Here is a 22,444-nt window from a genome sequence, read left to right as displayed (position 1 = left end):
ATCACAGATCAAGAGGCGATCAAGAAGAGCATAAACATCATTAAGGCAGAATATAAATCATAAAACGATAAAAGAATATTAGGTGCAAAATAATTTATTTCGTTATAAATACTATATTTAAGTTGCTGCAATAAGAAAACTCTGCTAAATAGGCACTTCAGTAATCTCAAATAACGAAGTCGTAAAGACATCCAACTCATACTACCGACGAGATTGTTATTACTAATAATAATTATTATTCGAAGTCGCTAATTAAAAACAGCTGGATTCGATGCCCACCTTCTTCCTTTCCACCCAATAATAATCAATATACAACTATATCAAACCCCTAATTATGCGAAAAGAAAAGCATCGGACTAACACAGCAAACAGCCACTCGGCAACTAATCATTCGCCGACGTTGCTGATTCCGAGGCGAATCGGTAAACGCTGTGTGGTTCCAGGGCAGCACATCGGGAGTGGTCCAGGCAAGGCGGTCCGGGAGCCGTCGGATCCCAATCGTCGGGTTGGTGCCTCCTGATCGCCCCATGGACGTGAGCTGGAGACACGATGCTCCGCCCACCTAAACCAGGGTGGGGGAATCGTGGCCGTCGGATCGTAGATCCACGGCGAGGAGGCGGCGCCGAAGCGGGTCCGCGCTGGTGTGATCTGACCTCGTCGTGGACACATCTAATGTGAAGGATTCCCCATATTAAAAGAGAAGACGAGGCGACAACTTTGTAGGTTCGTCCGCACTCTCGTCATAGTGAGACACAGTTTTGATCGTTTGATGCTTGGTCGGGGTTTTTTGTTGCTTCTAGATTTGGGGTGATCGGAATCTGACGGTGGATAGCTCGTCCGCATCGTGCTGCGGGAAGATCGAAAGCGGTGCTGGTTTTTTTTTTCCCCGAAGAATTATATATTTATACAATAAATAAGAAGGAGAAGGCAGAGAGAGAGAGAGAGAGAGAGCTCAGAAGAGGGGGAGAGAGAGAGAGGGTCGGAAGGGAGAGAGAGATGGAGATGGAGAAAGAGGGGAGGGAGAACGTAGGGGAGGCGGCGACGGCGGCGGGGGGGCTGGCGGCGGTGGCGGAGGAGGTGGAGGAGGAAGAAGAGGCGGTGGGGTCGAGCTTGACGATGGAGCGGGTGGCCGCCGCGAAGAAGTTCATCGAGAACCACTATAGAAACCAGATGAAGAACATCCAGGAGCGGAAAGAACGGTTAGTCCTCGCCCTCCTTTCGCCCGATTGTCTTCTAGGAAATTTCCCCCTCGATCTCGAACAGCTTGATCTTAGCTTTCTCGGGTCTGTGTCTCGCTGGATTTCTTACTACTCATTCTGTTACTGCTTTGCGGGATCGTTTATTCATTAATTCGTGAAGAGACGGGCAAATTTAGTTCCTGGCCTGTATTTTCCGAGATGTGTTTAGTTATTGTCCAGTTCGTGAAACACAGCATAATGTGCTAAGCACGGATTGGAGAATTCGTTGCTTGGGCCACCCCCTAATTTGAGTGCCGCAGTTGGAAACGTTCAGCCGGTGCCATATTCAATGCCAGAGCTAGTATTCGGCTAAGTCGACGTCTTTAGAGTTTTAATTAATAGATTTGCCGGATTTTGGTATGCCATTACAGTAATTTGAGTGGTAAACCGTGGTAATTGTTTGATTAGAAGTAACGTGATATAGTTACTAGTGCCGTGACTTCAGCCTGCATAGCATTGTTGTGTACTGCTGATGCAGTTCACAGTTTCCAATTTGGTGCACCCATGAATTCTTCAACATTAATGTAGCACTTGTGGTGTTCCAGATAGTTTACAATTAAACAATTGCCACAAAGGTTTGGTTCCCACTTTTCAGCCATGTTGCAAATAGTCTGTAAATTTCTTATTATATTCCCTTATCCTTGTCAACATAAAAATATCATAAAAGAAGTGAGTTTGCTTTAGGAATACTTACTTGCATGTGTTTGTTTTAGTAGTTCTGTAAATCGGCTACTTTTTACCAAATATATGTAAGTTTTGCATCATCAAATTCTATGACAATCCAGATTTCCAACAGATCATGAGTCCGGGTTGTGCAAGCAGATCCACTTAATTTGTAAAGTTGAAACTTCCCATGGTGTTTAAAAGGGGAAACCAACCTTTTCTTTTGTTTTTTTTTCCAAAAAATGGGATGAGTACATAACCTAAATGAGTTTAAGAGGCAGCGAGCTGATCAATATTGCTCTTTTTATGTTTGCTAATGAGAAGTGTCATTCATGTTACTTACTTGTTTGTATAGGTTAATAAAACTGTTAATACGTTCAGTCTAGCCTTTTCATAACCTGCATTGCAGGATACATTCGATATGGTTGCATTCTAAAAGTTCAGTGAATATAGGTATTGGCAAGAGGACACTTTCTATTTTTTTTACCGATGGACAAAGTTCTAATCCCCAAGGACTAGCCTTTCTCTTCTTTTTGATTGCTTCTTCATCGGAGTTCTTTTTGTTTTTGAATGTAGATCATATAAAATTGACCCACCAGCTTTTTAAAATTTCCCTTCTCAAACAAATAAACTTTGGTCTGTCGCTTTATTTTATCTCCTTTGATAGAAAGTTCAAGTGGTCTATCATTAGCTTCCACGAGAAAGTTTGTGCCTTAACTGTTTAGGTAGGATTTGTAATTCAGGGGTAGAGACTTTTTCTTTTCTTTTTTCTTTTCTATTGAGTGTTAATTGACACATGAATTTGTTTTGCATCCAATTCTTTTACTGTTTGTCTACACTCATAATTTGGCAAAATGGTAGAAGTTCATATATTTTGATGGCTGATGATATTTAAGTTGAAATGCAGACGTTGGTTCTTGGAGAGACAATTGGCTTCTTCACAAGTTTCCAAGGAGGAGCAACTCTGTTTATTAAAGGATCTTGAGAGGAAGGAGACAGAGTATATGAGACTTAAAAGGCACAAGATCTGTGTTGATGATTTTGAGCTGCTGACCATAATCGGGAGAGGAGCTTTTGGGGAGGTCTGAGCTTGCATGTTTTTTCATTAGAAGAATAAAACTCTTTCTTTTACTTTTATTTTTGGCCAAAACAAGCAAATTTGCAGCCTTTTGATGTGGACATTAGATCTCTCCAAATGCATATAATTAAAGTAACTGTAGAGACACTAATAACTAACTGCTAGTCTTGGCTTTCTTTTGGTTTTCTTTTAGATATTTGTTAAAGTGTCATTCTGAAAATATAAAGGAAGCTTCTGGTAAACGGATGTAAAATACTGATAAAACTTTGTGAATGCTTTTAGATATTTGTGCTAATTTCATGGACATACTGTACAATCTCCCAGTCTTATCAGTTAGATTATTGTAATGCAACAGATATAATGTGCCTGAACTTATTGTTTCATATCGGTAATTATGAAAGACCTTACTTACAAAGACATAACACCATACCCACATATTGACTTAATTCTGTAGCCACGGATCCATTGACTGGTTTAACCTTCTTTTTGCTGCTCAAGGTCTCGTGCTTCGTATTCTTAGTTTCAATTCTTGATTAGGTTTACCAGGTATATCTCATATGGCTGACTACAATATGTCTCAGTCTTTAGGATGAATTCATGAGTTCTGTACATAATTTTATGGTTTTTTTTGTGTTTATATGATCTTTCATTAATCTGACAACTGGCTGTGACAAACATTTCATAAATTTCCCATCACATTACTTAGTTAGATCAAATTTGGAATTTAATAGATGGATCCCATAGTGTTTGGCCATAGTATGTCAAGTTCTGGTATCTGAGTTTTCTCGGGTCATCACTATGGAGGACCTTTTGTCCTTTGAGGCATTTATCATTTAGCCTTCAAATATTACTCAATCATTTGGGCTAGCTTGTTGCTATTTTATTTCTTTGTGTTCCATGATTAATTATAGATGTCAACTGACATGCTTCAAGTTTGACATTCCCTCTGTCATCTATTTTTATAATCATTGCTTTAGCACCATGAAAGACAGCACCTATTTGAGGAAATGCATTAGAAATTATGATGTTTGATTTATGCAAATTAGGTCAAAGAGCTTAGCACAAATTGCAGAATCACATACAACCTGCCAAATGAACATGCTACTTTATATTGCTTACATTTGGATTCTTATCAATTTACTAACTACAGGTCAGACTTTGTCGGGAGAAGTCCTCTGGGAATATTTATGCCATGAAAAAACTGAAGAAATCTGAAATGGTTAGCAGGGGTCAGGTAATTAATGCATGTCAGTTATTTGTAGTATGTGTAACAAATTTTTTGATGTGTTTCCTCTTTAAATGTCATAGGATCCTTGAGTTTATGGAAGTTTAATGATTTCAACCTTTTCATCTATGTTGTACTTAGGTCTTAGTGTTCTACTTTACGTCCATGGGAATTTGTCTTAGCCTTCCAAATGCCTGTAATAAATTTGACAACCTTTTATTATTGCTTGTTCTAACCTTCTGAATGCCTTGAATAATTTTTGATTCATCACAGTTTATTAAGTTTCATAGTATATATCTCTTTTTTTGTACTTGTAACCTTCTGAATGTCTTTGTAACTAGTTTCGATATCCTTACAGAGTGAAACTTGTAATATTTTCCATCTAAGATATGCGTGGCCAAGGTTACCTGAAGTTTTGGCAAAACATATTCAGATGAAACATTGTGTCTATAGATTTGTAAGTGCTTGGAGTCAAGGGACATTTTGAGTATAGAAATAGTTTTTCATGTAAAGAATCTGTTATGAGTTTGTATTTGTAAACTTTTGATCATGAAGTAAAAGTAAATGTCTAAAGGTTGTTTGGGTGCTGTCCATAATCGCTGTCAAACTTTTTCTACTATGTGTTCTATATTTATCTTCGTAGTTGTCTCTTTTTTGTTAAACTCTACCATTCATATCTTTATGCGCATTGCTCCACTGTTTAAGATTATTATAGCATCAGATTACTTTTCTTGTGATGTAACTTTTTCATTGTATACAAACAGTAACTAGAGGTTTATGTAATAGTAACTGGCACTGTTTGTTGTCATGCTATAACATTTTGCCTCCCATTTGGATAGATTCATTTATTGTACTTATGATTCATCATATTTTCTTTTAGGTGGAGCATGTAAGAGCTGAAAGAAACTTGCTTGCTGAAGTTGCTAGCCACTGCATTGTGAAACTCTACTACTCATTTCAAGATGCTGAATACCTTTACCTAATTATGGAATATCTTCCTGGAGGGGACATGATGACCCTGCTTATCAGAGAGGATACCTTAACTGAAAGCGTGGCTAGATTTTACATTGCTCAGAGTGTGTTGGCCATAGAATCCATTCATAAACACAATTATATTCACAGGTCACACATCATAGATTTCATCTGATCAGATGATTGTTGTGGTCATCATCTTGCTGTATATTATCGATATGATGTATGCATATATATTGTTTGCAGGGACATAAAACCTGACAATCTTCTTTTGGACAAAAACGGTCACATGAAGTTGTCAGACTTTGGCTTGTGTAAGCCAATTGATTGTTCAAAGCTTTCAACATTGAACGAAGATGAACCCATGAGTGATGAAAATCTTAGGGAGTCGATGGATATTGATGGAATTCCGGATACAAAAAATGCTAGAAGGTGGAAAAGCCCCCATGAACAACTGCAGCACTGGCAGATGAATCGTAGGACGCTGGTACATCTTCTAAAATGCTTGATCTCTATCCTGAAAGAATGTTTGTGCCGTGACTGTTCTGTCCATTTTAGTTTACTGCTTGTAGTATTTATATCCAAGGCATATAACTATGATAAGATCGACCTCTCTTTTTAGGCATTTTCCACAGTTGGAACACCAGATTATATTGCTCCAGAAGTGTTACTGAAGAAAGGATATGGCATGGAGTGTGATTGGTATGATAATGCTAAAATTAAAACCCACCTAAACCATGTTCTGATGGTTCTGTTTAGGAATGTTGATTTATATCTTTCAACTGTAAATGAAATTAGAATCTTTTGTTGCAAACGTTTATCAACTAATCTAAACTATTAAGATCTGTGTCAACTTTCTATTTCTGCATTCTTATGTTGATGAAATACATTACATGGTGGTGAAAAAGGTTCATTGGCATTTACTTGTGGAAATATTGCAGGTGGTCTTTGGGTGCAATAATGTATGAGATGCTTGTTGGTTATCCACCATTCTATTCCGATGATCCAATAACTACATGTCGTAAGGTTAATCTGCTAAATCTCAGAGCTTTATAGACCAGTCATTTATAAAGACTTTCCTTTTTTATGAAACTTCTCGGTGTGCTTGCAGTTTCTTAGGATGTTATAAGTTTGCAAAGGCTACCACAAAGACTTGAATAGCATGTCACTATTGATCCTTTTTGATACTCAGACTATGTCTAGGTGTCATTCATAACTTGTGAAATATCGTTCTATCAAATTTTCAACAATTGCATTCTTACATATTCCATCTGCTGGCTGATGTTGGTCATTCTCTATTCTATGTTCATGCTTTTACACAGAACAACCCCTTTCTACATTCTCATAACTTTTTTTTTTCTCCTTTTTATCTCAAGCTCCACTTTTATATCATTTAGTGGTGCAGATTCTTCTTTGAGCACTTTCATGAGCTAAAAGAAAAAAACACATACTTGTTATATAACATCTGATACATACTGACTTTATTTATTTCACTCACTGTGCATTTTACACTTATTTTGCTTTGTCATAGTGCATAATAAATCACATTGTTCATATCTAAGAGTGTCATTTTACTGAAGATATTTCCTAGGTTGTTTCTGTTAACTCCATATTCTCATATCTTCAAGTTTTCAGATATTAAAATATGCACCTATTTTCATTTGATTAACTGTACTACCAACAAATCATATTACAGTTACAGTATCCTTTATCTTGAAAAGACATGGACAAGTATCCATTCACGACAAATTATAAAGAAAATCATATTCAGTCTCTCTAAGCTGACTTGGAGACCTACTACAACAAAGTATTTACTATTCAAACAACAAGTTAAATAACCATATTCTTTTGTTATGAGAGATAATGGGAGAAGGCAGGAGGTTGCAAGATAGGGTACCATAAGAGAGGTTTAAGGTTAAATCTGATCAAATTTGTGGCTGATCTAATATAAGACACTAAAGCTTGATGGCCAGCTAAGAGAATAATACCAGTTTATTTCTTTTCTGGAAGATGACCTCGGACAATTTAGCTGCAAATGGGAAGGAAGTTAAAAAGAATGGGGAATGTTCTTTGAGAAGAAAGATCAACGAGAAAAGAGTGAAATACCTGGCCATCATCAACCAAAACAAGTTACTCATCCATAAATCAGATCCGTGACAATCAGTTGTATGACCCTTATAGGAATTAAACCCTATTCTTGATTAAACTAGGCTTCTAATGTCAATTATCTCTTGGACAACCTTTCTAAGAAGTTGAATCCAACAAAATTTCAGATAGACAGACCTCCAGAAATCTGTGACCTCAAATTCCTGAAGTAGGAATCGTTAGCGCCACAACTTCTCAAAAAAAGTCTAAAAATTGAAGAGCAACATTGAATAATGAGTGAAAAATAATGATAGCCCACCTGGAAATTATAGAGAATTAGAAAAAACAGCCTATGTTTGATATTATTCGAGTCTCAAATTAGCTTGAAGTCCTGAGCTAGACCTAATCTGAACCGCTCTTGCACCAGTTAGACTTACTGCACAGAAATTATTTAGTTGTAAGTATATTGTGTTGCAATTCGACTATCAAGAAAATAGAACATTTAAAAATTGTATTCAGGTACTTACTTTGACTTAATGTGGACCATTATATCTCATTTAGGAGGAAAAAGCATTTTTTTAAAGAATAAATTTGGCAAGAGGAAACATTACATGGTTATGGTGGGATGAAGAATGGAGAATGTGGATAACTAAGAACTGAGTCCATACTTGGTAGGTTCAGGAAACATTTTGAATTGTTAACATTTTCAAATTACTCTCCGAGAACTGGGGAGGAATGCTTATGAATCAACACATTAACACGTGTCGAACATGGTGGAAGCCTTCCATGCTTATTATAAAGATTTAGCCCCATGAGGGTGAAGGCTGTGGAAGGCATAGAACCTGGTAAGTAATTAATTATATAAATGTGGTTTAGTATGCTAAACCATAATATATTAAGTTTTAACTGTAACATCCCTGATTAGTCCCACATCGAAAGTGGGCAAGATTAAGATTGGTTTAAAAGGATCTGATGAGTGTACTATTATCAACTTCAGCTTAAACATTTTGGTCAGTGGTTTAGACCAAACGAAGTTGATAGGCTAGTTAGCCCATCAGGCTCGGGTCGTGACATTTGGTATCATAGCCGACCTAGCATTTGGGCATGGTGAGGGGGCTCGAGTAGGGACTCGTCACGGCATGGAGCCACCACTGGGCTACGTCTCACATGCATTATGCTAGGGCTTGATTTGGGTTATGTTGAGCCTTGACGAGGACGTCAAGCCTTTGAGTGGGGGTGATTGTAACACCCCTGATTAGTCTCACATCGAAAGTGGGCAAGATTAAGATTGGCTTATAAGGGTCTGATGAGTGTACTATTATCAATTTCAGCTTAAACATTTTGGTCAGTGGTTTAGACCAAACGAAGTTGATAGGTTAGTTAGCCCATCAGGCTCGGGTGGTGACATTAACACAACAGAAACCCAACTTACTAAACAGTGTGGTATCTAGTCCTTGGTATCCTTGCCAATTTCGAAAAATAAACTCTAATAAGATTGGGTTTTGTTTCTGGTATTTAAAGTCTTCATGAGTAGAAAGTGATCCTATGTAGTGAACTGGCATCAGCAAATTTGGGTTAGATGGGATAGGTCCGAAATTGTTATTGGATGACATATACACATTGACATAGATTTGCATTTCGAAATAAAAACTGTTATTACCAACAAATATTGTCAACGTGTATGAGATGAGAGGCGGTAGAAACAGGGGTGATCAAGCATCTGTAAAATAAAATTATCTTTAAACTGCCTACTAGCTGAGCTGAATTCTCTTGTTCATGTTTAAATAATGCACATTGCTGCTTCTACTTGTTTAACCAGAGCTCAAACGTTTACCTATTTAGAACATCTCAAACTAGTGAATTAATGCTTAAATCAAGCTTGAGCATAGCTTGACCTTATACTTCTGACATAAGCATGTTGCATTGGTGTTTTGTGATTAAAATTGCTCAAATTAATAAATAAATAAATTGACTGGAATAGACTGTGCAGGTACCATAGGAATGTTTTCAAGTCATGCTGCATCTAAGCAACTAAATGGTTACTAGTTGATTCTAAATATATGTTTCCACATTGTGTCTCTATTCTAGCATGTTTTACAAGATTATGGTTGTTCTCTTATAAGTTCTTTTTGCAAATATGTTATATATGCTGCTGCTATAATGATGTGTTATCTTGTAAGTTCTGTTTGCTGGGATGTCATATGTGATGCAAAAACCAGCTTTATATCATATGATGGCAACATCTCCTAAGTTGTGAATTAGAGCAACTTCTAGATATTGCATTTTCATGGTTGCTTTAAGCCTTTAACTACAAAAGACATCCTCTGTCCTGTTTCTCAAAGTTGTTTACCATTATTTTAGATTGTGCATTGGCGAAACCATTTGAGATTTCCAGAAGATACAAGGTTGTCTCCTGAGGCAAAGGATCTTATTTGTAGATTATTATGTGACGTTGAGCACAGACTTGGCAGTGGAGGGGTAGATCAAATAAAGGTAATTTTAAAGTAGATAAATTCATGAAATTATAATCTTTATTTGATTTCTATAAATTGTTGACAATTGTACTTTTTCAGGCTCATCCTTGGTTCAAAGGTGTTGTGTGGGATAAACTTTATGAAATGGATGCAGCATTTAAACCTGAAGTTAATGGCGAATTAGATACTCAGAACTTCTTGAAGTTTGATGACGTATGTCTTAACCTGAAGTTATTATTTTTTTATTGCTTGTGAATCATAGTTTAGTTCTTTTCACTTACTTTCTCAATGCTTATAGTCATTACAAAACTGAAGCTGATTAATTAGCATCTAGCAAACAATGCCACTTTGATTTCACATTTCTTCTCCCAGCTCCTGTGTTCCGTTCCAAAACCTTAAAATTATATGATATGCTCACTATTTAATGTACTCAGATTTTCTGTTATACATCCTGCAAGCATTTTCAAGTTCAGACTCCATTTTGGACTTGATCTTATATGTCCCAATTCTTTGCTCACAGCCGTTGCTTTCTATTATTAGTTAATTTTTTCTATTTATTTTCCAAAATTATATGTTTTAAATGGTTTATTAGCAATGAAATATTGAATTCTTGAATTTTCTTATTCTGAACTTCACCTTTTGTTATATTTTTGGTATGTGATCCAGTTGGATCCTCCTCCAGCAAGAAGCGGATCTGGGCCTACACGGAAGGTGTGCAACTTACAAGAGTATTTTCTTAGTATTCATTGGTCATAAAAATAACGTATATGCTGATACATTTAGTTTCTGATTTACTGTGGTATAGTTTCGTTTGGAAAACTTAATTAAATTGGCATTCATTAATTGGGAATTTGGTGGTAAGTATCAAAGAATTGAGCAAATGAACAGATGGATAGTTGACTGTAAATTGTAATTATGCCTTTCTTCTATAGTTCTACAAAAATGCAGTCTTAAACCAGTAAATTTTAGTGGATAAAAGTAGCTTACTACATCCATTTGTCAATCTTGATTATAGATAAGATTAAATCCTATTTTTTCTGATGAAGTGGTCATAAGAGGAGGCCATTTTTTGTGTGCATTCACCACCACAACGTATTTGTACCTCTTCAAATTTGAAAACATTTTCATCATAGAAATTGTCACTAAATCTACCTATCATAATTGTTTAGCTTTATCAGTGTCAATAAGATGGATTGCCTAAAGTTTTCTTATCAGAATTATTTAGTTTTGTCAGTCTCAATAAGACGGATCACCTAAAGTTTTCTTGTCAGAATTATTTAGTTTTATCAGTGTCTATAAAATGGATCACCTAGAGATTCTTTGCTGCTGGAGGATTAATTTGGCCATCATCCAGTGTATCAACTATTCATATAATAATTGCATTAAGTGTGACATTAGAGTTATTCAACATAATTGTTGTCTGTGCTTCTGATACAGTATGTTGAACCACTAGCTACCTTGCTTGGTTACCAGAATTACCTGACATTTTGTGATATATGATATGCTTCTTTTACCTGACAAAATTACAAGTTCTTTTACTAGAATGTCACAATGTGATCTATCTATTCACCTATAGGACAGTTAGTAAGGACAAGAATAGTAATCACCCTCTCAGCAATTTGTTAAGAGTGGGCATGATTTTTCTCTCCATCCGTCAGCACTGGTCAAGAAACAATGATATCAACTGAGATTTCCTAGTCATTGGAGTGCAGTTACATGGATCCTTTTCTGCTATTGAGTTGTTTTTTTGGGCAATATCACCAGTTAGAGCTTATCATCTCTTTTCTTGTACAAATCCTATTTGGTTGTTAGCTAGCTCCTTTAGCACTACAAATCTGTATTAGCTTATCTCATTTTACTAGTGTATTTATATAACTTCTTTGAATATGTCATATCACCTTAAGTTAGTTTCCTTCATCTTCTCCTTTAATCGGTGTCATCCCTAAATTTCTGCACTTGCAAACAGCTGGTCTCCTATCTTTTGTGGTGACATCACATGTTTATTTGACATCTTCCTTTTTATGACTGTATCTTCTTGGATCACTTTTGTTATATCTCTTGTCAAATTGTCTTTTAATCTAAGGTTAGTTGATGATTTGTCAACACTCCACTTGCACTTATTCTACCATTTGTATCATTTGCAATATCTGAAAATTGTCTTTAATATAAAGGGCACTTGATGTGAGAGTTCTGTTGATCCTTATGTTTATAATTTGCACTTATTTATCATTTTTTCATTTTTTTTCATCATATTAATTTTTAATGTGCTTCTTGTGAAACTTGCTGACTCATTGTTGGAACATATTTTAACAGAAATTGCTAAATCCACAAGATTTGAGCTTTGTTGGATATACTTACAAGAACTTTGATGCTGTGAAAGGGTTAAAATCTCTTGGTATGAAAACTATCCTTTCCACAGGATATTGGAGGTTTAATTCATTTTATTGCAGTTATGATCTTGTTGTCAGCAAATATTTGATCAGTTCTTTTATTTGATATATATCTGCATATGTTCATTCTGTTTTCATAATTAGGTATGCTGTATTTTGAAAGGTGGAAAACAAAGAAAAAAAAAAACAATAATGGGTTCTAAAACTACAAAATATAGAAGCTAATTTAAAGAGGCAAAAATGGAGATGAAAGATGGAACAAAATTCATTGCCCGTGATAGATGGAATAGTTTTTCTTGAACTGCAATTTCTGATGCCAGAAGATGGTGGCCATTGTTCAACACATGAAAAGATTAGTTAAAAAGCATCTCTAGTTTTGCTTTGTGCGGTTTTCATCTTTCCCTCCCTTTGAAGGAGAGAACACGAGGGAGAAGCTTAAGGAGAGACAGTAAGATTGCATGCTTTTATCAAAATAGTACCTTAATGATAGTCATTAGTCGTTTGGTAATCCAGTTCACAACATAGTTAACAAAATTGGATGGTGAACATTTTCTTCTTCAATTAGACTGGGCAACCTGGCTTGTCAGAAGAATCTTGATTCACATTTCCAGCAGAAATTTTGGGTAGACATTATCTTGTGGAGGCTTTGGCATACATCAAGCGGATAGAAGATGATATATAAACTTCTTAAAAGAAAAGATTAAGAGAATTGTTGCTGTTTTGCAGAGACTAATTCAGCCATGATATTATTTACCAGCTCATAGGTTATGTGCATCTTTTGAACAAGAGATGAATATATCTCACTTAAGTAGTGGATGAGCTGTCTAGATCAGCTGATCCACTCAGTAGAGTTTAAATGAAATGATGATGAAGTTATTATCATGTAATCTAATTCTTGATGCACTCACATCTGATCTAATCCATAAACCGTTCTAGCTAGAAGTTTAAGTCTTGTATTATCCGACACCTTGACTCTGAAAGTCTTCACTGATTCATCTTCTGGTCCATGCAGCCTCTACCTTCACTTCTGATGCAATCCATAAATTGTTCTAGCTAGAAGTTGAGGTCTTGTATTATCCAATTACTTAAAGACTCTGAAAGTGTTTGCTGATTCATCTTTTGGTCCTTGCAACCTCTACGATGGATGTAATGGATTTGAATATTCATCCATAGATAGTTTTGTCTAGCCAAGTGATCAATATGTCACATTGGTGTGGGTCCATATGCCACAATGTGATGGTAGGAAAGATATTAAAAAGAACATAAAAAGGAAAAAAAGGATTACACATTATATCTCTCATCAAATAGGCAAATATTACAGACAACAGTTTGAAGATGGAATATGAGTCTCTTCTTTTGTTTTTCTTTCTCTTGCCTTCTCATTCTCTTTTTTCCTCTTATTTGTTTCTTGGGTTGAAGATGAAAGAAAAGAGGTTGCCCAAGCAAGCAAGCTCTGCGCGAATTAAAAGATATAACTTCTTTTTTGTCTTTCCCAGAAAACAGTGAATAAGGTTGTTGAATTTTTTTTTCAGTAAAATCTGCAAATTATTTGTTTGGCATGGTAGTGTTTTTTGTTAAGGTCAATGACAAGATATGGTATTTTTTAATTAAACATTTGCTTGATTCTATTAATTTTGCACAAATAGCTATGTGTCCAAGTTATAGTCTGTTTGCACAGATGCATTTGACATATAATTGTTGTCTTAACCAGTCATCCTAATGTTTCTTAGCATGACTCATGCCTGACTGACTAATTGGTACACTTTCACTTTGTTAATCATATTAAATAGCTACTGAGCAAGCATCTACAACTCAGAAGGGGTAGCATAAGATACTACAACATGAGGGTACATTATTATTTTTGAACCCTTTAAAAGCTTTTGACCTAGTTTCATTTGATTCTTATCTCTTAACATTTTGGCATTATCTACATGTGAATGTTGGTTGTCTATTTTGTTTAGATTGAATAGCCTATAGAGATTACTTCACGTTTTATTTATGCTCAATCTCTAAAAGGACCCTTGCATCTTCACTTTTATTGTTTTGGTATTTCTTGGTCTTCTTTTCCTTTCCCCTCATGTTTTTATCATACGTGAAGGAAATCCTACATTATTAAGTTATTTAGATTGTTGACTTCATGCAAAAGTCATTGATTAGTCGAACTGCATATTCATCAACCAAAATATTTGGATTATCCGTTTCATAATAGTCTACATTTCATTTGCTCCAAACTTCACTCTTGCTTTTCCAGATTAATCTTTCCATTTGAACATAAAAATAGCATCTGCAGACATTTAAACAATGTGAAATATGGTAGCTTACCTGCACTGTATGTTGGTTTCTGTCCAGTATCCAGCACTGATGATGGTTATATATATTGTTGTTGCATTATGGCATGTGGTTGATTGCTGAGGTTATGGATGTACCATTGGTTGTAACAGTAAGATGAGATTAGAACAATATTTTTTCAGTTATCGAGGTTATGTTGTTTTGGTTTCTTTATGTCTTTGCAGTTTTAGCTTTTGTTTGTCTAAAACAGCACATCACTAAACCATGCATTTACCAATTATAATATGCAGATTCAAAAAGAAGTTTGTCACCGAAGCGACCATCAATTGATTCTATATTTGGTAATTTGTGGGGGACATTTTCTACTTATTCTACTCTTTTATGTCATGCATGATTCAACTTCACGTTGCTCTCTTTATTTTTAATACTGGATTTTTTTCTTTGCTTTGCCAGGTGACTCAGTCACGGACAATGCAAGGAAATCAACAGGAGGGAATACTGATGTGGACATGGTTTCATCAGGGGATGCAATGTCCCCATAATTCACATATCCATTGAGGGGTTTATCCGGACACATGCCCAACCAAATGTGGCTATTGGACTTACCTGCTTATTTTTAGTCAGGTCTGCCCAATTCCGAGGTCCTGATAGGCTATCTACTTGACATTTTGTAGAACCAAACCAAATTTTAATTTGTACAGTAGTGTATTAATGATGTCTAGAAGAAAAGCCAAAATGCTGCAGTATTTATGGTGGCTGAGACAAGAGATGGCTGTGCTCACGTATTTGTCCCGGCTGCCCAGGTTGGCAGACAAAACATGCCTTCTCTTGTGGCAGTTTCTATCTGGATTTACTTCGATGACAACATGATAATACTTTGTGCACGCTGCGGATATGTTGGTGTTGTTCGATGTGTATTCTAGGAATTTTAGTTTCGTTAGTGTCTTGTTGAACCGCGCATTATTTGTGATATCATTTTTGCCTTAGTACAAGTATATGTTCACTGTGATTGCCATGAGCTTGCTCCAGCAATTTAATTTATTTCTTAGAAGGTATGTGATAAGTCTTTCCTGCATGATGTTTCATATTCTGACAGACTAGAGAGCAAGTATTAATGTCAAAAGAAATTTTGACTTTTCTTAAGATTGTGATGATACTGGCAACTCATGTTTCTGTTATTTGAATGTTGCTTCCTAACCAAAACAACCATCATTGACTCTACTTTTCAACTGAAGATGTTAATATGAAGTTGGTGGATTTTTGTGGAAATTATTGCCTAAACACTTATTTGTCACTTTTATATCAAACAGGATCCAATCCAAGTGTTTGGGTTACGCAGGCTTCTCATTGTCCAACTTTGAAGAATTAAGGTAGGCTAAGCATTATTAATATTTAGCTTCACATTGGGGTGGCCTCTAAATTTTTGCAAGCAGCTTTAATTGTTCTTAGCTTTTTCTTTTCTTGAAGCTATATGACAGAGTCTGGAAAGCTCAATGCAAAAAATACAACTGTCATCAGGTCAACGTGTGTGTGTATATATATATATATATATATATATATATATATATATATATATATATATATATATATATATATATATATATATATATATATATATATATATATATATATATATATATATATATATAAAGTTAAAACAAAGGTGCCAAAATTATTGTTGTATGTTGACATTAAAAATAAGTATTATTCTTTAATGTACTTTCCAGTAATCTGAGCCATTCTTCATTTTAACCTCGGAAGATGAATCGATCGTATCAACCATGTTCCGAAACCGGTACTGCATTGTTGATGTGCCATGCAAAGATAGCATGGTTGGGCGTGGTAGACATCTAGCCGTTTACCGGGTCTTGAATCGCTGATCGTACTGGACGAAATCTGACCGTCCGTAGGTCCAGGTCATGATCTCAAAGCGGCGATCCGGTCTCCGCACGACTATTAAGTAAGGTATCCCCTGGATCCAAGTGTGGATCTTAAAGCAGATCAACGGGATTCTCCGAGCCAATCATAAAGCGTGATGGACACGAATGCACGGACTCCGCATCCTCTTTTTCTTCCCTGCCTCCGGTCTCCTGTAGTTGCAGCCCCGCCGTCCCCTGTGATTTTTTCTTGCGGCGATCGCCGATCCTTACTGGAGGCACCCTTCGATGGAAAGAGGTGACCCTTCTCCCTCTCTCTCTCTCTCTCTCTCTCAACCGTGCCTTCTGTGTGTGTGTATGTGTAGCTAAGTGCGACGAGGAGCGCCATTTTAGGGTAATGCTGAAGAAGGGGATAAGAATTGATTTTTTTATTTTAAATACTTTGTTTTTTTTTAGATTTTTGGCTGTTCGATCAGCCGAGAGCTTGATTTCTTGGCGTTCCTTTATTTGGTTTGAGTGGTGGAAGAGCAATGGATTGACCCTAGAGCATTATATTGTTCTGATGGGATGCGGTAACTCTGAAATGAAAGGTAACAACTTGGAGTTAGATCAGGTCTTCTATTGCCAGAGTATTTTATTTCTCTTAGCGCGTCATGTGATGTACTCTTTCTTCTGAGCGGGAGGGAAAGAGTGAAAAAATTTAGGGTTGTAACCAATTTGAACACTGGAAGAGACTGTTTTAACTTTTTGATTATTTTTATATCGCTTTTACACTTATTAGAAGTTACACAACTTTTCTCAAAAAGTAAAAAAATAATAAATAAACGTTTTAAGATGGAACGTTTTTAGATAGTAGAAGTATGGAGGTTCTGATGGATGGTGGAATTGACATGCTTGAGGTGCCCATGGAGGTTCTTCTGAGGCAGTGTTTAGGTTACATAGCCTACCTGATCGAGATCAGATTGTCAATCTTCTATGTTTTTGTCTCCTTTTACCTGTTTTTATTCTGTTACCAACTCGAACTTTACATTGTTGTTGTCCTCGTGCTTTAGGCGAGAGGAAATATGTTTGTCAAGTTTTGACTACTCTGTTCAAGAATGATTTCTTGCACTTCTTGCATCTTCAAGTTATTTTAACAAAGGTTGAAGCAACAAATATGTAATTGATGTAATCCTATAAAATCACTGTGGGACACTCAGTTTGGTATTTGCATGAACTTAACCTCATAATGATGAAGATGGAATTACGATACTTTCTCTTCACCCTCCTGCCTTTCCAGTGATGAGTTCATTTTGCATTAGAAGGTTGACATCCTTGTGAATATAGGACATGCTCGCCTGAGAATGTAGCCACTCATATAAAAGACAGATAGTAGTTGTAGGATATGCTTCTCTCATTTGGACAAGATGTGTTTAAGAGAATCAAATAAATTTGGATAAAGGAGAGGACTCGTTTGAGGCTTAAAATATGTGTCTTTGAAAAGGAATAAAAGAAATCAACATAGAATAAAAAAGCTGGTGCGTTTTGTATCATGCAACGTAGGTATTGGAAAGTGGTTAGGGTCAATCATAATTTAAGCTACTTGAGAAACAAGACACCTATTGCAGCTGCAATTGGCTCCTCTATCTTTCAAGTGCATATTTTTGTTCACTTTAGTGTGCTAAATGCAGCTATTGTTGTGTTTGATAAACTTATAGTTTTCGCTTCTGTCCATTGATTATCTGCTCTTGTTATGATAGATCCACGAGCTGCTGTGCCTGGCTATATTCCATCTGATGTTCCTTCCACAGCATCCCATCAGACGTGGGACATGAGTGGCTCACAGGGAACACCAGATTTGCCACGGATCAATGTAGGAATTCACAGAGCACTGACAAATGCACACTTGGTGATATTTTTGGCAACTGATCCCTATCATGTTTGGACCTTCTTCAGATGTTACCACTGCGTTCTGGTAGTTATGGGTTGGATGATCATGCTGGAGTGAGCAGTCATGCTATGACCAGGCTTGGTGGGTTGGCTGCTGGAGATAGCATTAGAGCATTGGAAGGCCCAGTTTTAGCAAGAAGAGATGTTCCATTAAATATCAACCATAGCATCGTGGCCAATGGTCTATCGCCTGAGGAGTCCAACATTCTTTTTGTTGATGGTCTCCCTACTGATTGCACAAGGAGAGAAGTAGGTCGTATCCTTGCTGCTTTAACTTGTTTTCATGGCCTTGGTTCATGATTCTGGTTTTGTTTCTTCTTTGTTAATCCTTAAGTATGTCTTATAAGACTTGTTTCGCCCATTTATTGGGTTCAAGGAAATTCGAGTTGTGCACAAGGAGCCTCGTCGGGTATGTTTCCTGATCTTTACCTCTACTTTTATTAAAAGCTTCAGAAAGGTGCACAAGAAATTAAAAGTTTGAGGATGTCATTGGTTACCGTTGATTGATTGTCCTGTAGAAGAACTTTTCCTACTTGCTGATGTAGTCAATTTGCAACAATCGATGGAAAATTCCTTTAAAATCAATTTATGGTACTATCAGATAATATTTTTGTCTGCAAACAGGTTGCAGTTTCAGTTAAAAGTTTTCTTTCACTTTTTCCTCCTTCCTGATTCATTCAGTAATCTAAAAACCCTTTCTTGCTGGAGCTATTTATATATGTGGAACTTTGTGTTATATATCCATAAGTGGTCTTATGGAACAAGCAAACCTAACAGTGATTAGTTTCAAAACCTCAGGCAAGTGGCATTAGATTGTGCAAATCTTATATTCTGATAGTTTCCAGTGGATTGATGCTTCAAATAATAAAGTGTATCAATGTATTATTTTATGTGTAACATCCTGGTTATGATTTTGAGAGATTTATGTACTGTAAAAACCAAAACTTTGACATAAAATTCTACTTCTGTATCTATCTGCATCTTCCTTTCTAAATGAAAGACACAATAACACCTTTCACAATCTGAAGTTTGGTATTTTTAATTCAACTTGAGATTTTTGGAGAAAGACACGATAACACCTTTCACAATATGAAGTTCGGAATTTTAAGCCATGCTAGATTCTTCATTGTCTCTATCTTGATCCACTGTTAAGACAACCTTTTACCAACTTTTGTTTAACAACATAATGACATATCCTTTTTTTTAGGTCATTTGGTATAAAGATCTTCATCTATTAAGTATAGTATGTTTTCTTGTTAAGAATGATAAGGCAGGATAGCTAGTTGAGGATTTTTTCATTCTCAATTTTCCCTTCTCTCTTCAGTATTTGCTTTCCTCCATTCTTCCCAGATGTGCCGACATATTGTTTCTTTCCTATTTTCACATTTGTGTATCAATTGGGTTTCTCATTCCAACAGAAGAATCAAAAGCTAACAGTATTTTTGTAATTGAATATTAAAGGCCACAGGGAATAGTAGACTCCTTTCTGTTGGTGTCCCAGCAGCCACAAAAAAAACCAAAAAAAAAAGAAAAGAAAGGCAAAATCCAAATTTGTTGAGAAGAGGGCTGATGTTGTAAGGCAAACAATGCCACCTACCACTCCTTGATGCCATCCACTTTTACTATTTTATTTTGTTTTCTTTCCTTTACCATTTTGGGTTGGGGTGATCCTTCAACCGGTAGAGTGTTTTGGAAGAACTTGCCATGTGCCAATCTTCAAGTGATGGTACTTGCACATATGAGAAGTGAATGTAGCTGAACACTGTGAGGGGAAGAAGCAAATGGTACACTAATTACTAGAAGGGATTCTGTGGAGGGCGAGGGGATGGCAAGAAATTGACACAAGGCACTATTGCAGAATGCATATGCCAATCCTGCCGTTATTCTGTTAATAGAAGATTGGGTTTCCTCAAACTCCAGCCAACCAGGGAAAACCCACCCCAATCAGGCTGATCAGGTTACCATGGGTCTGGATATGTTTGTTGGCCCATTTTCATGCGATGAAGAACATAAAATTTTAGTTCCTCTAATTTCATATCAAACTAGATTATGTCCTTGTTCTGATTGATGATCTGGTGGTTTTACTCTCGGATTCAAAGTAATGAAGTTGATTAGAGGGTGTGCACTCATGAAAACTTGCATACCATACTCGAGTGTTTCTTTCTGCAGCCAATCAACATTTGCTAAGTTTTCTTTCCATCCTTTGCTTGGTTTTGAACTTAATGCTGACAGGATCTACAATATGTACCACTCTTAAATGTTTATTCTTGACTTCTTGTATATAAGCCCAACGTGAAATGCATTAGATAACTTTTCGAAAACATATTGCTAATGCTCCTTTACCCCCCTCTTTTCTTCTTTTGAAAGTTTTGGTTGACCACCACTCTTTTTTTTTTTTTTGAAGTTGATCCCATTCACAAAAAAAAAAAGAGAAAAAAGAAAAATCATCCTTATTGTGGGTTATTAACAGAGATGTAACATTTATCCTGTATTTGAAGTTAATGTTATCACGTTCTTCTCTGGTGCCTTGATTTTTGTAGGATTATGGAACATTATCACTATAAACTATCAAACAGATACCTTACTCTAGCCACTTGTGACCATTCATGCTAAGCAGATGAAGTACTTGCTTTTGATGACACAATTTAGAAGTAATTACATTGGATTCACAAATGGAAATTCATAATGTAGAACGTTTTTACCAAAATATTTATAGTTGTTCAAGTGCCTTATTAGTCAAATCTACTAGGCCACGTGAATTTTTCTTTCTTATTATGTTTATCAACAATAACAACAATAACAACAAAACCGTAAGTCCCAACTATTTCTTATTGTATTTATCAATAACCAATTTTAAAATTGAAAAGTCCTGTTACTTTTGGCATGTCGTTGGTATATAAATATTGTTTTTCGCTTCATGTGATTGATGATAGTTTTTTTCCAATGACTGATGATAATTTATCTAACAGAAATGTGTCATTTTAAATGACTATCTAAAATTTCATACCTTGTATCTGTTTCAATTTCTCACATGTGAATCTATGAAAGATATGATTACAAGTTTAATATAAGCTTACAATAACCTTTTTTCTTTCAAAATGTAGTTGCAAGTTTTCAAAAGAAAGATATGATTAAGTATTCTGATTTATATTTTCAACAATTTAACTTGATTTCTGAAAACTGCTAGCAGACCGGGGACAAGGCTAGAGTTCTGTGTTTTGTGGAGTTTGACAATGCCAAATGTGCTTTAACTGCACTAGAAGCTCTCCAAGGTAAACTTTTCATGGTACTTTCATACTCTGTTTGTGATTGTCTAGAAGTTCCTGATATTTTATGCACTTGGTACACTCGAAACTAGTCCGGATACAGGTGTCAGTTTGCATTATTAATAGTTTATACGATTGGCATGTTTCTATTGAATTGAGATAAAATTGAACTCTTAAGTATTTTTCTGCTACATGTAGCTAGTTGATCTTATGCAAGATTACCTTGTTGTGTATAAAATGAATGGAAAATAGATGGTACGAATTTGGTCCTAATTGCACAGTTCCTAATTTATCTTGCAGGATACAAGTTCGATGATAAGAAACCAGATGCACCGGTCTTGAGAATCCAACTAGTAAAGTTCCCCTTCCGCCCAGCTTCCGTTCATGATGCCCAGAGATAGGGGGAGTCATATTGGATCCACTCTTACAGTTCAAAGATGTACATCTTTCAAGATGGTTATCTATTTCTGATTGGAATGACCTCTGTGTCGTGTCATGTCATGATATCCAGGTAGCTTCTGCACCAAAATAGTCATGCAGCCAAATGATCCTACTGGTGATATGGATGAATGTACCAACAACACTTGATTACAAAATGATTCGCTAATCTCTATCTCACATATACATCAGGAGCTGGTTGACACACTGCTCTCACCCAGTTTCCTTTTCTTGCTTGCCAGTTGTTGTTCTGGTTGCTTTGTTTCCTCTTGTTGCCCTTTTCAGTTATGGACACCAATTATATATATATATATATATATATATATATATATATATATATATATATATATATATATATATATATATATATATATATATATATATAGTTATGCTCTTAATAATATTAATAAATTAGGGATTAATGCTTCATGTTTGACTAATGTATTGACGTCTCATCGGTGCATAGAATTCTTCCCTCGTCGATGCCTTGTACAAAACCAAGGATCACGCTATTGTCATA

At 35.9% G+C, this 22,444-nt stretch overlaps 2 protein-coding genes across 3 annotated transcripts; both read left to right on the top strand.

Moving 5' to 3' along the window:
• The first annotated feature begins 965 nt into the window (after positions 1-965).
• On the top strand, positions 966-15,429 carry LOC103991205 (uncharacterized). Its single transcript, XM_009410567.3, has 13 exons — positions 966-1,199; positions 2,809-2,983; positions 4,130-4,213; positions 5,085-5,326; positions 5,423-5,663; positions 5,799-5,878; positions 6,118-6,202; positions 9,623-9,754; positions 9,835-9,948; positions 10,402-10,446; positions 12,049-12,130; positions 14,705-14,755; positions 14,868-15,429. The coding sequence occupies exons 1-13, from the start codon at positions 997-999 to the stop codon at positions 14,954-14,956; spliced, it is 1,623 nt and encodes a 540-aa protein (XP_009408842.3). The 5' UTR covers positions 966-996; the 3' UTR covers positions 14,957-15,429.
• Positions 15,430-16,425: 996 nt separating this feature from the next.
• Positions 16,426-22,165, top strand: LOC103991204 (RNA-binding protein 1). 2 transcript variants are annotated; one of them, XM_065159326.1, is made up of 7 exons: positions 16,426-16,589; positions 16,748-16,881; positions 18,031-18,143; positions 18,227-18,476; positions 18,568-18,629; positions 21,411-21,492; positions 21,787-22,165. In XM_065159326.1, exons 1-7 carry the CDS (start codon positions 16,450-16,452, stop codon positions 21,885-21,887), a joined length of 882 nt encoding a protein of 293 aa, XP_065015398.1. In that variant the 5' UTR covers positions 16,426-16,449; the 3' UTR covers positions 21,888-22,165. The 2 variants fall into 2 exon arrangements, with proteins under 2 accessions (XP_065015398.1, XP_009408841.1); XM_009410566.3 differs by lacking the exon at positions 16,748-16,881 and having other exon boundaries at positions 16,455-16,589.
• The last annotated feature ends 279 nt before the right edge of the window (positions 22,166-22,444 follow it).

This window comes from Musa acuminata, chromosome BXJ3-7 (genome assembly GCF_036884655.1).
Source record: "Musa acuminata AAA Group cultivar baxijiao chromosome BXJ3-7, Cavendish_Baxijiao_AAA, whole genome shotgun sequence".
Classification (NCBI taxonomy): Eukaryota; Viridiplantae; Streptophyta; class Magnoliopsida; order Zingiberales; family Musaceae; genus Musa; species Musa acuminata.
The sequence above is the reverse complement of the archived record's forward strand: the minus strand, read 5'-3'. Positions and strand labels throughout refer to the sequence as shown.

What these genes read in the sequence shown, in the direction of transcription:
- LOC103991204 (XM_065159326.1), top strand. Translation starts at nt 16,450, where the DNA reads ATGGACACGAATGCACGGACTCCGCATCCTCTTTTTCTTCCCTGCCTC. An exon ending in GCACCCTTCGATGGAAAGAG is followed by an intron (nt 16,590 to 16,747) that starts GTGACCCTTCTC and finishes GTTTTTTTTTAG; the next exon opens with ATTTTTGGCTGTTCGATCAG. An exon ending in TGCACAAGGAGCCTCGTCGG is followed by an intron (nt 18,630 to 21,410) that starts GTATGTTTCCTG and finishes AACTGCTAGCAG; the next exon opens with ACCGGGGACAAGGCTAGAGT.
- LOC103991205 (XM_009410567.3), top strand. Translation starts at nt 997, where the DNA reads ATGGAGATGGAGAAAGAGGGGAGGGAGAACGTAGGGGAGGCGGCGACG. An exon ending in AAATGGTTAGCAGGGGTCAG is followed by an intron (nt 4,214 to 5,084) that starts GTAATTAATGCA and finishes ATTTTCTTTTAG; the next exon opens with GTGGAGCATGTAAGAGCTGA. An exon ending in TATGGCATGGAGTGTGATTG is followed by an intron (nt 5,879 to 6,117) that starts GTATGATAATGC and finishes GAAATATTGCAG; the next exon opens with GTGGTCTTTGGGTGCAATAA.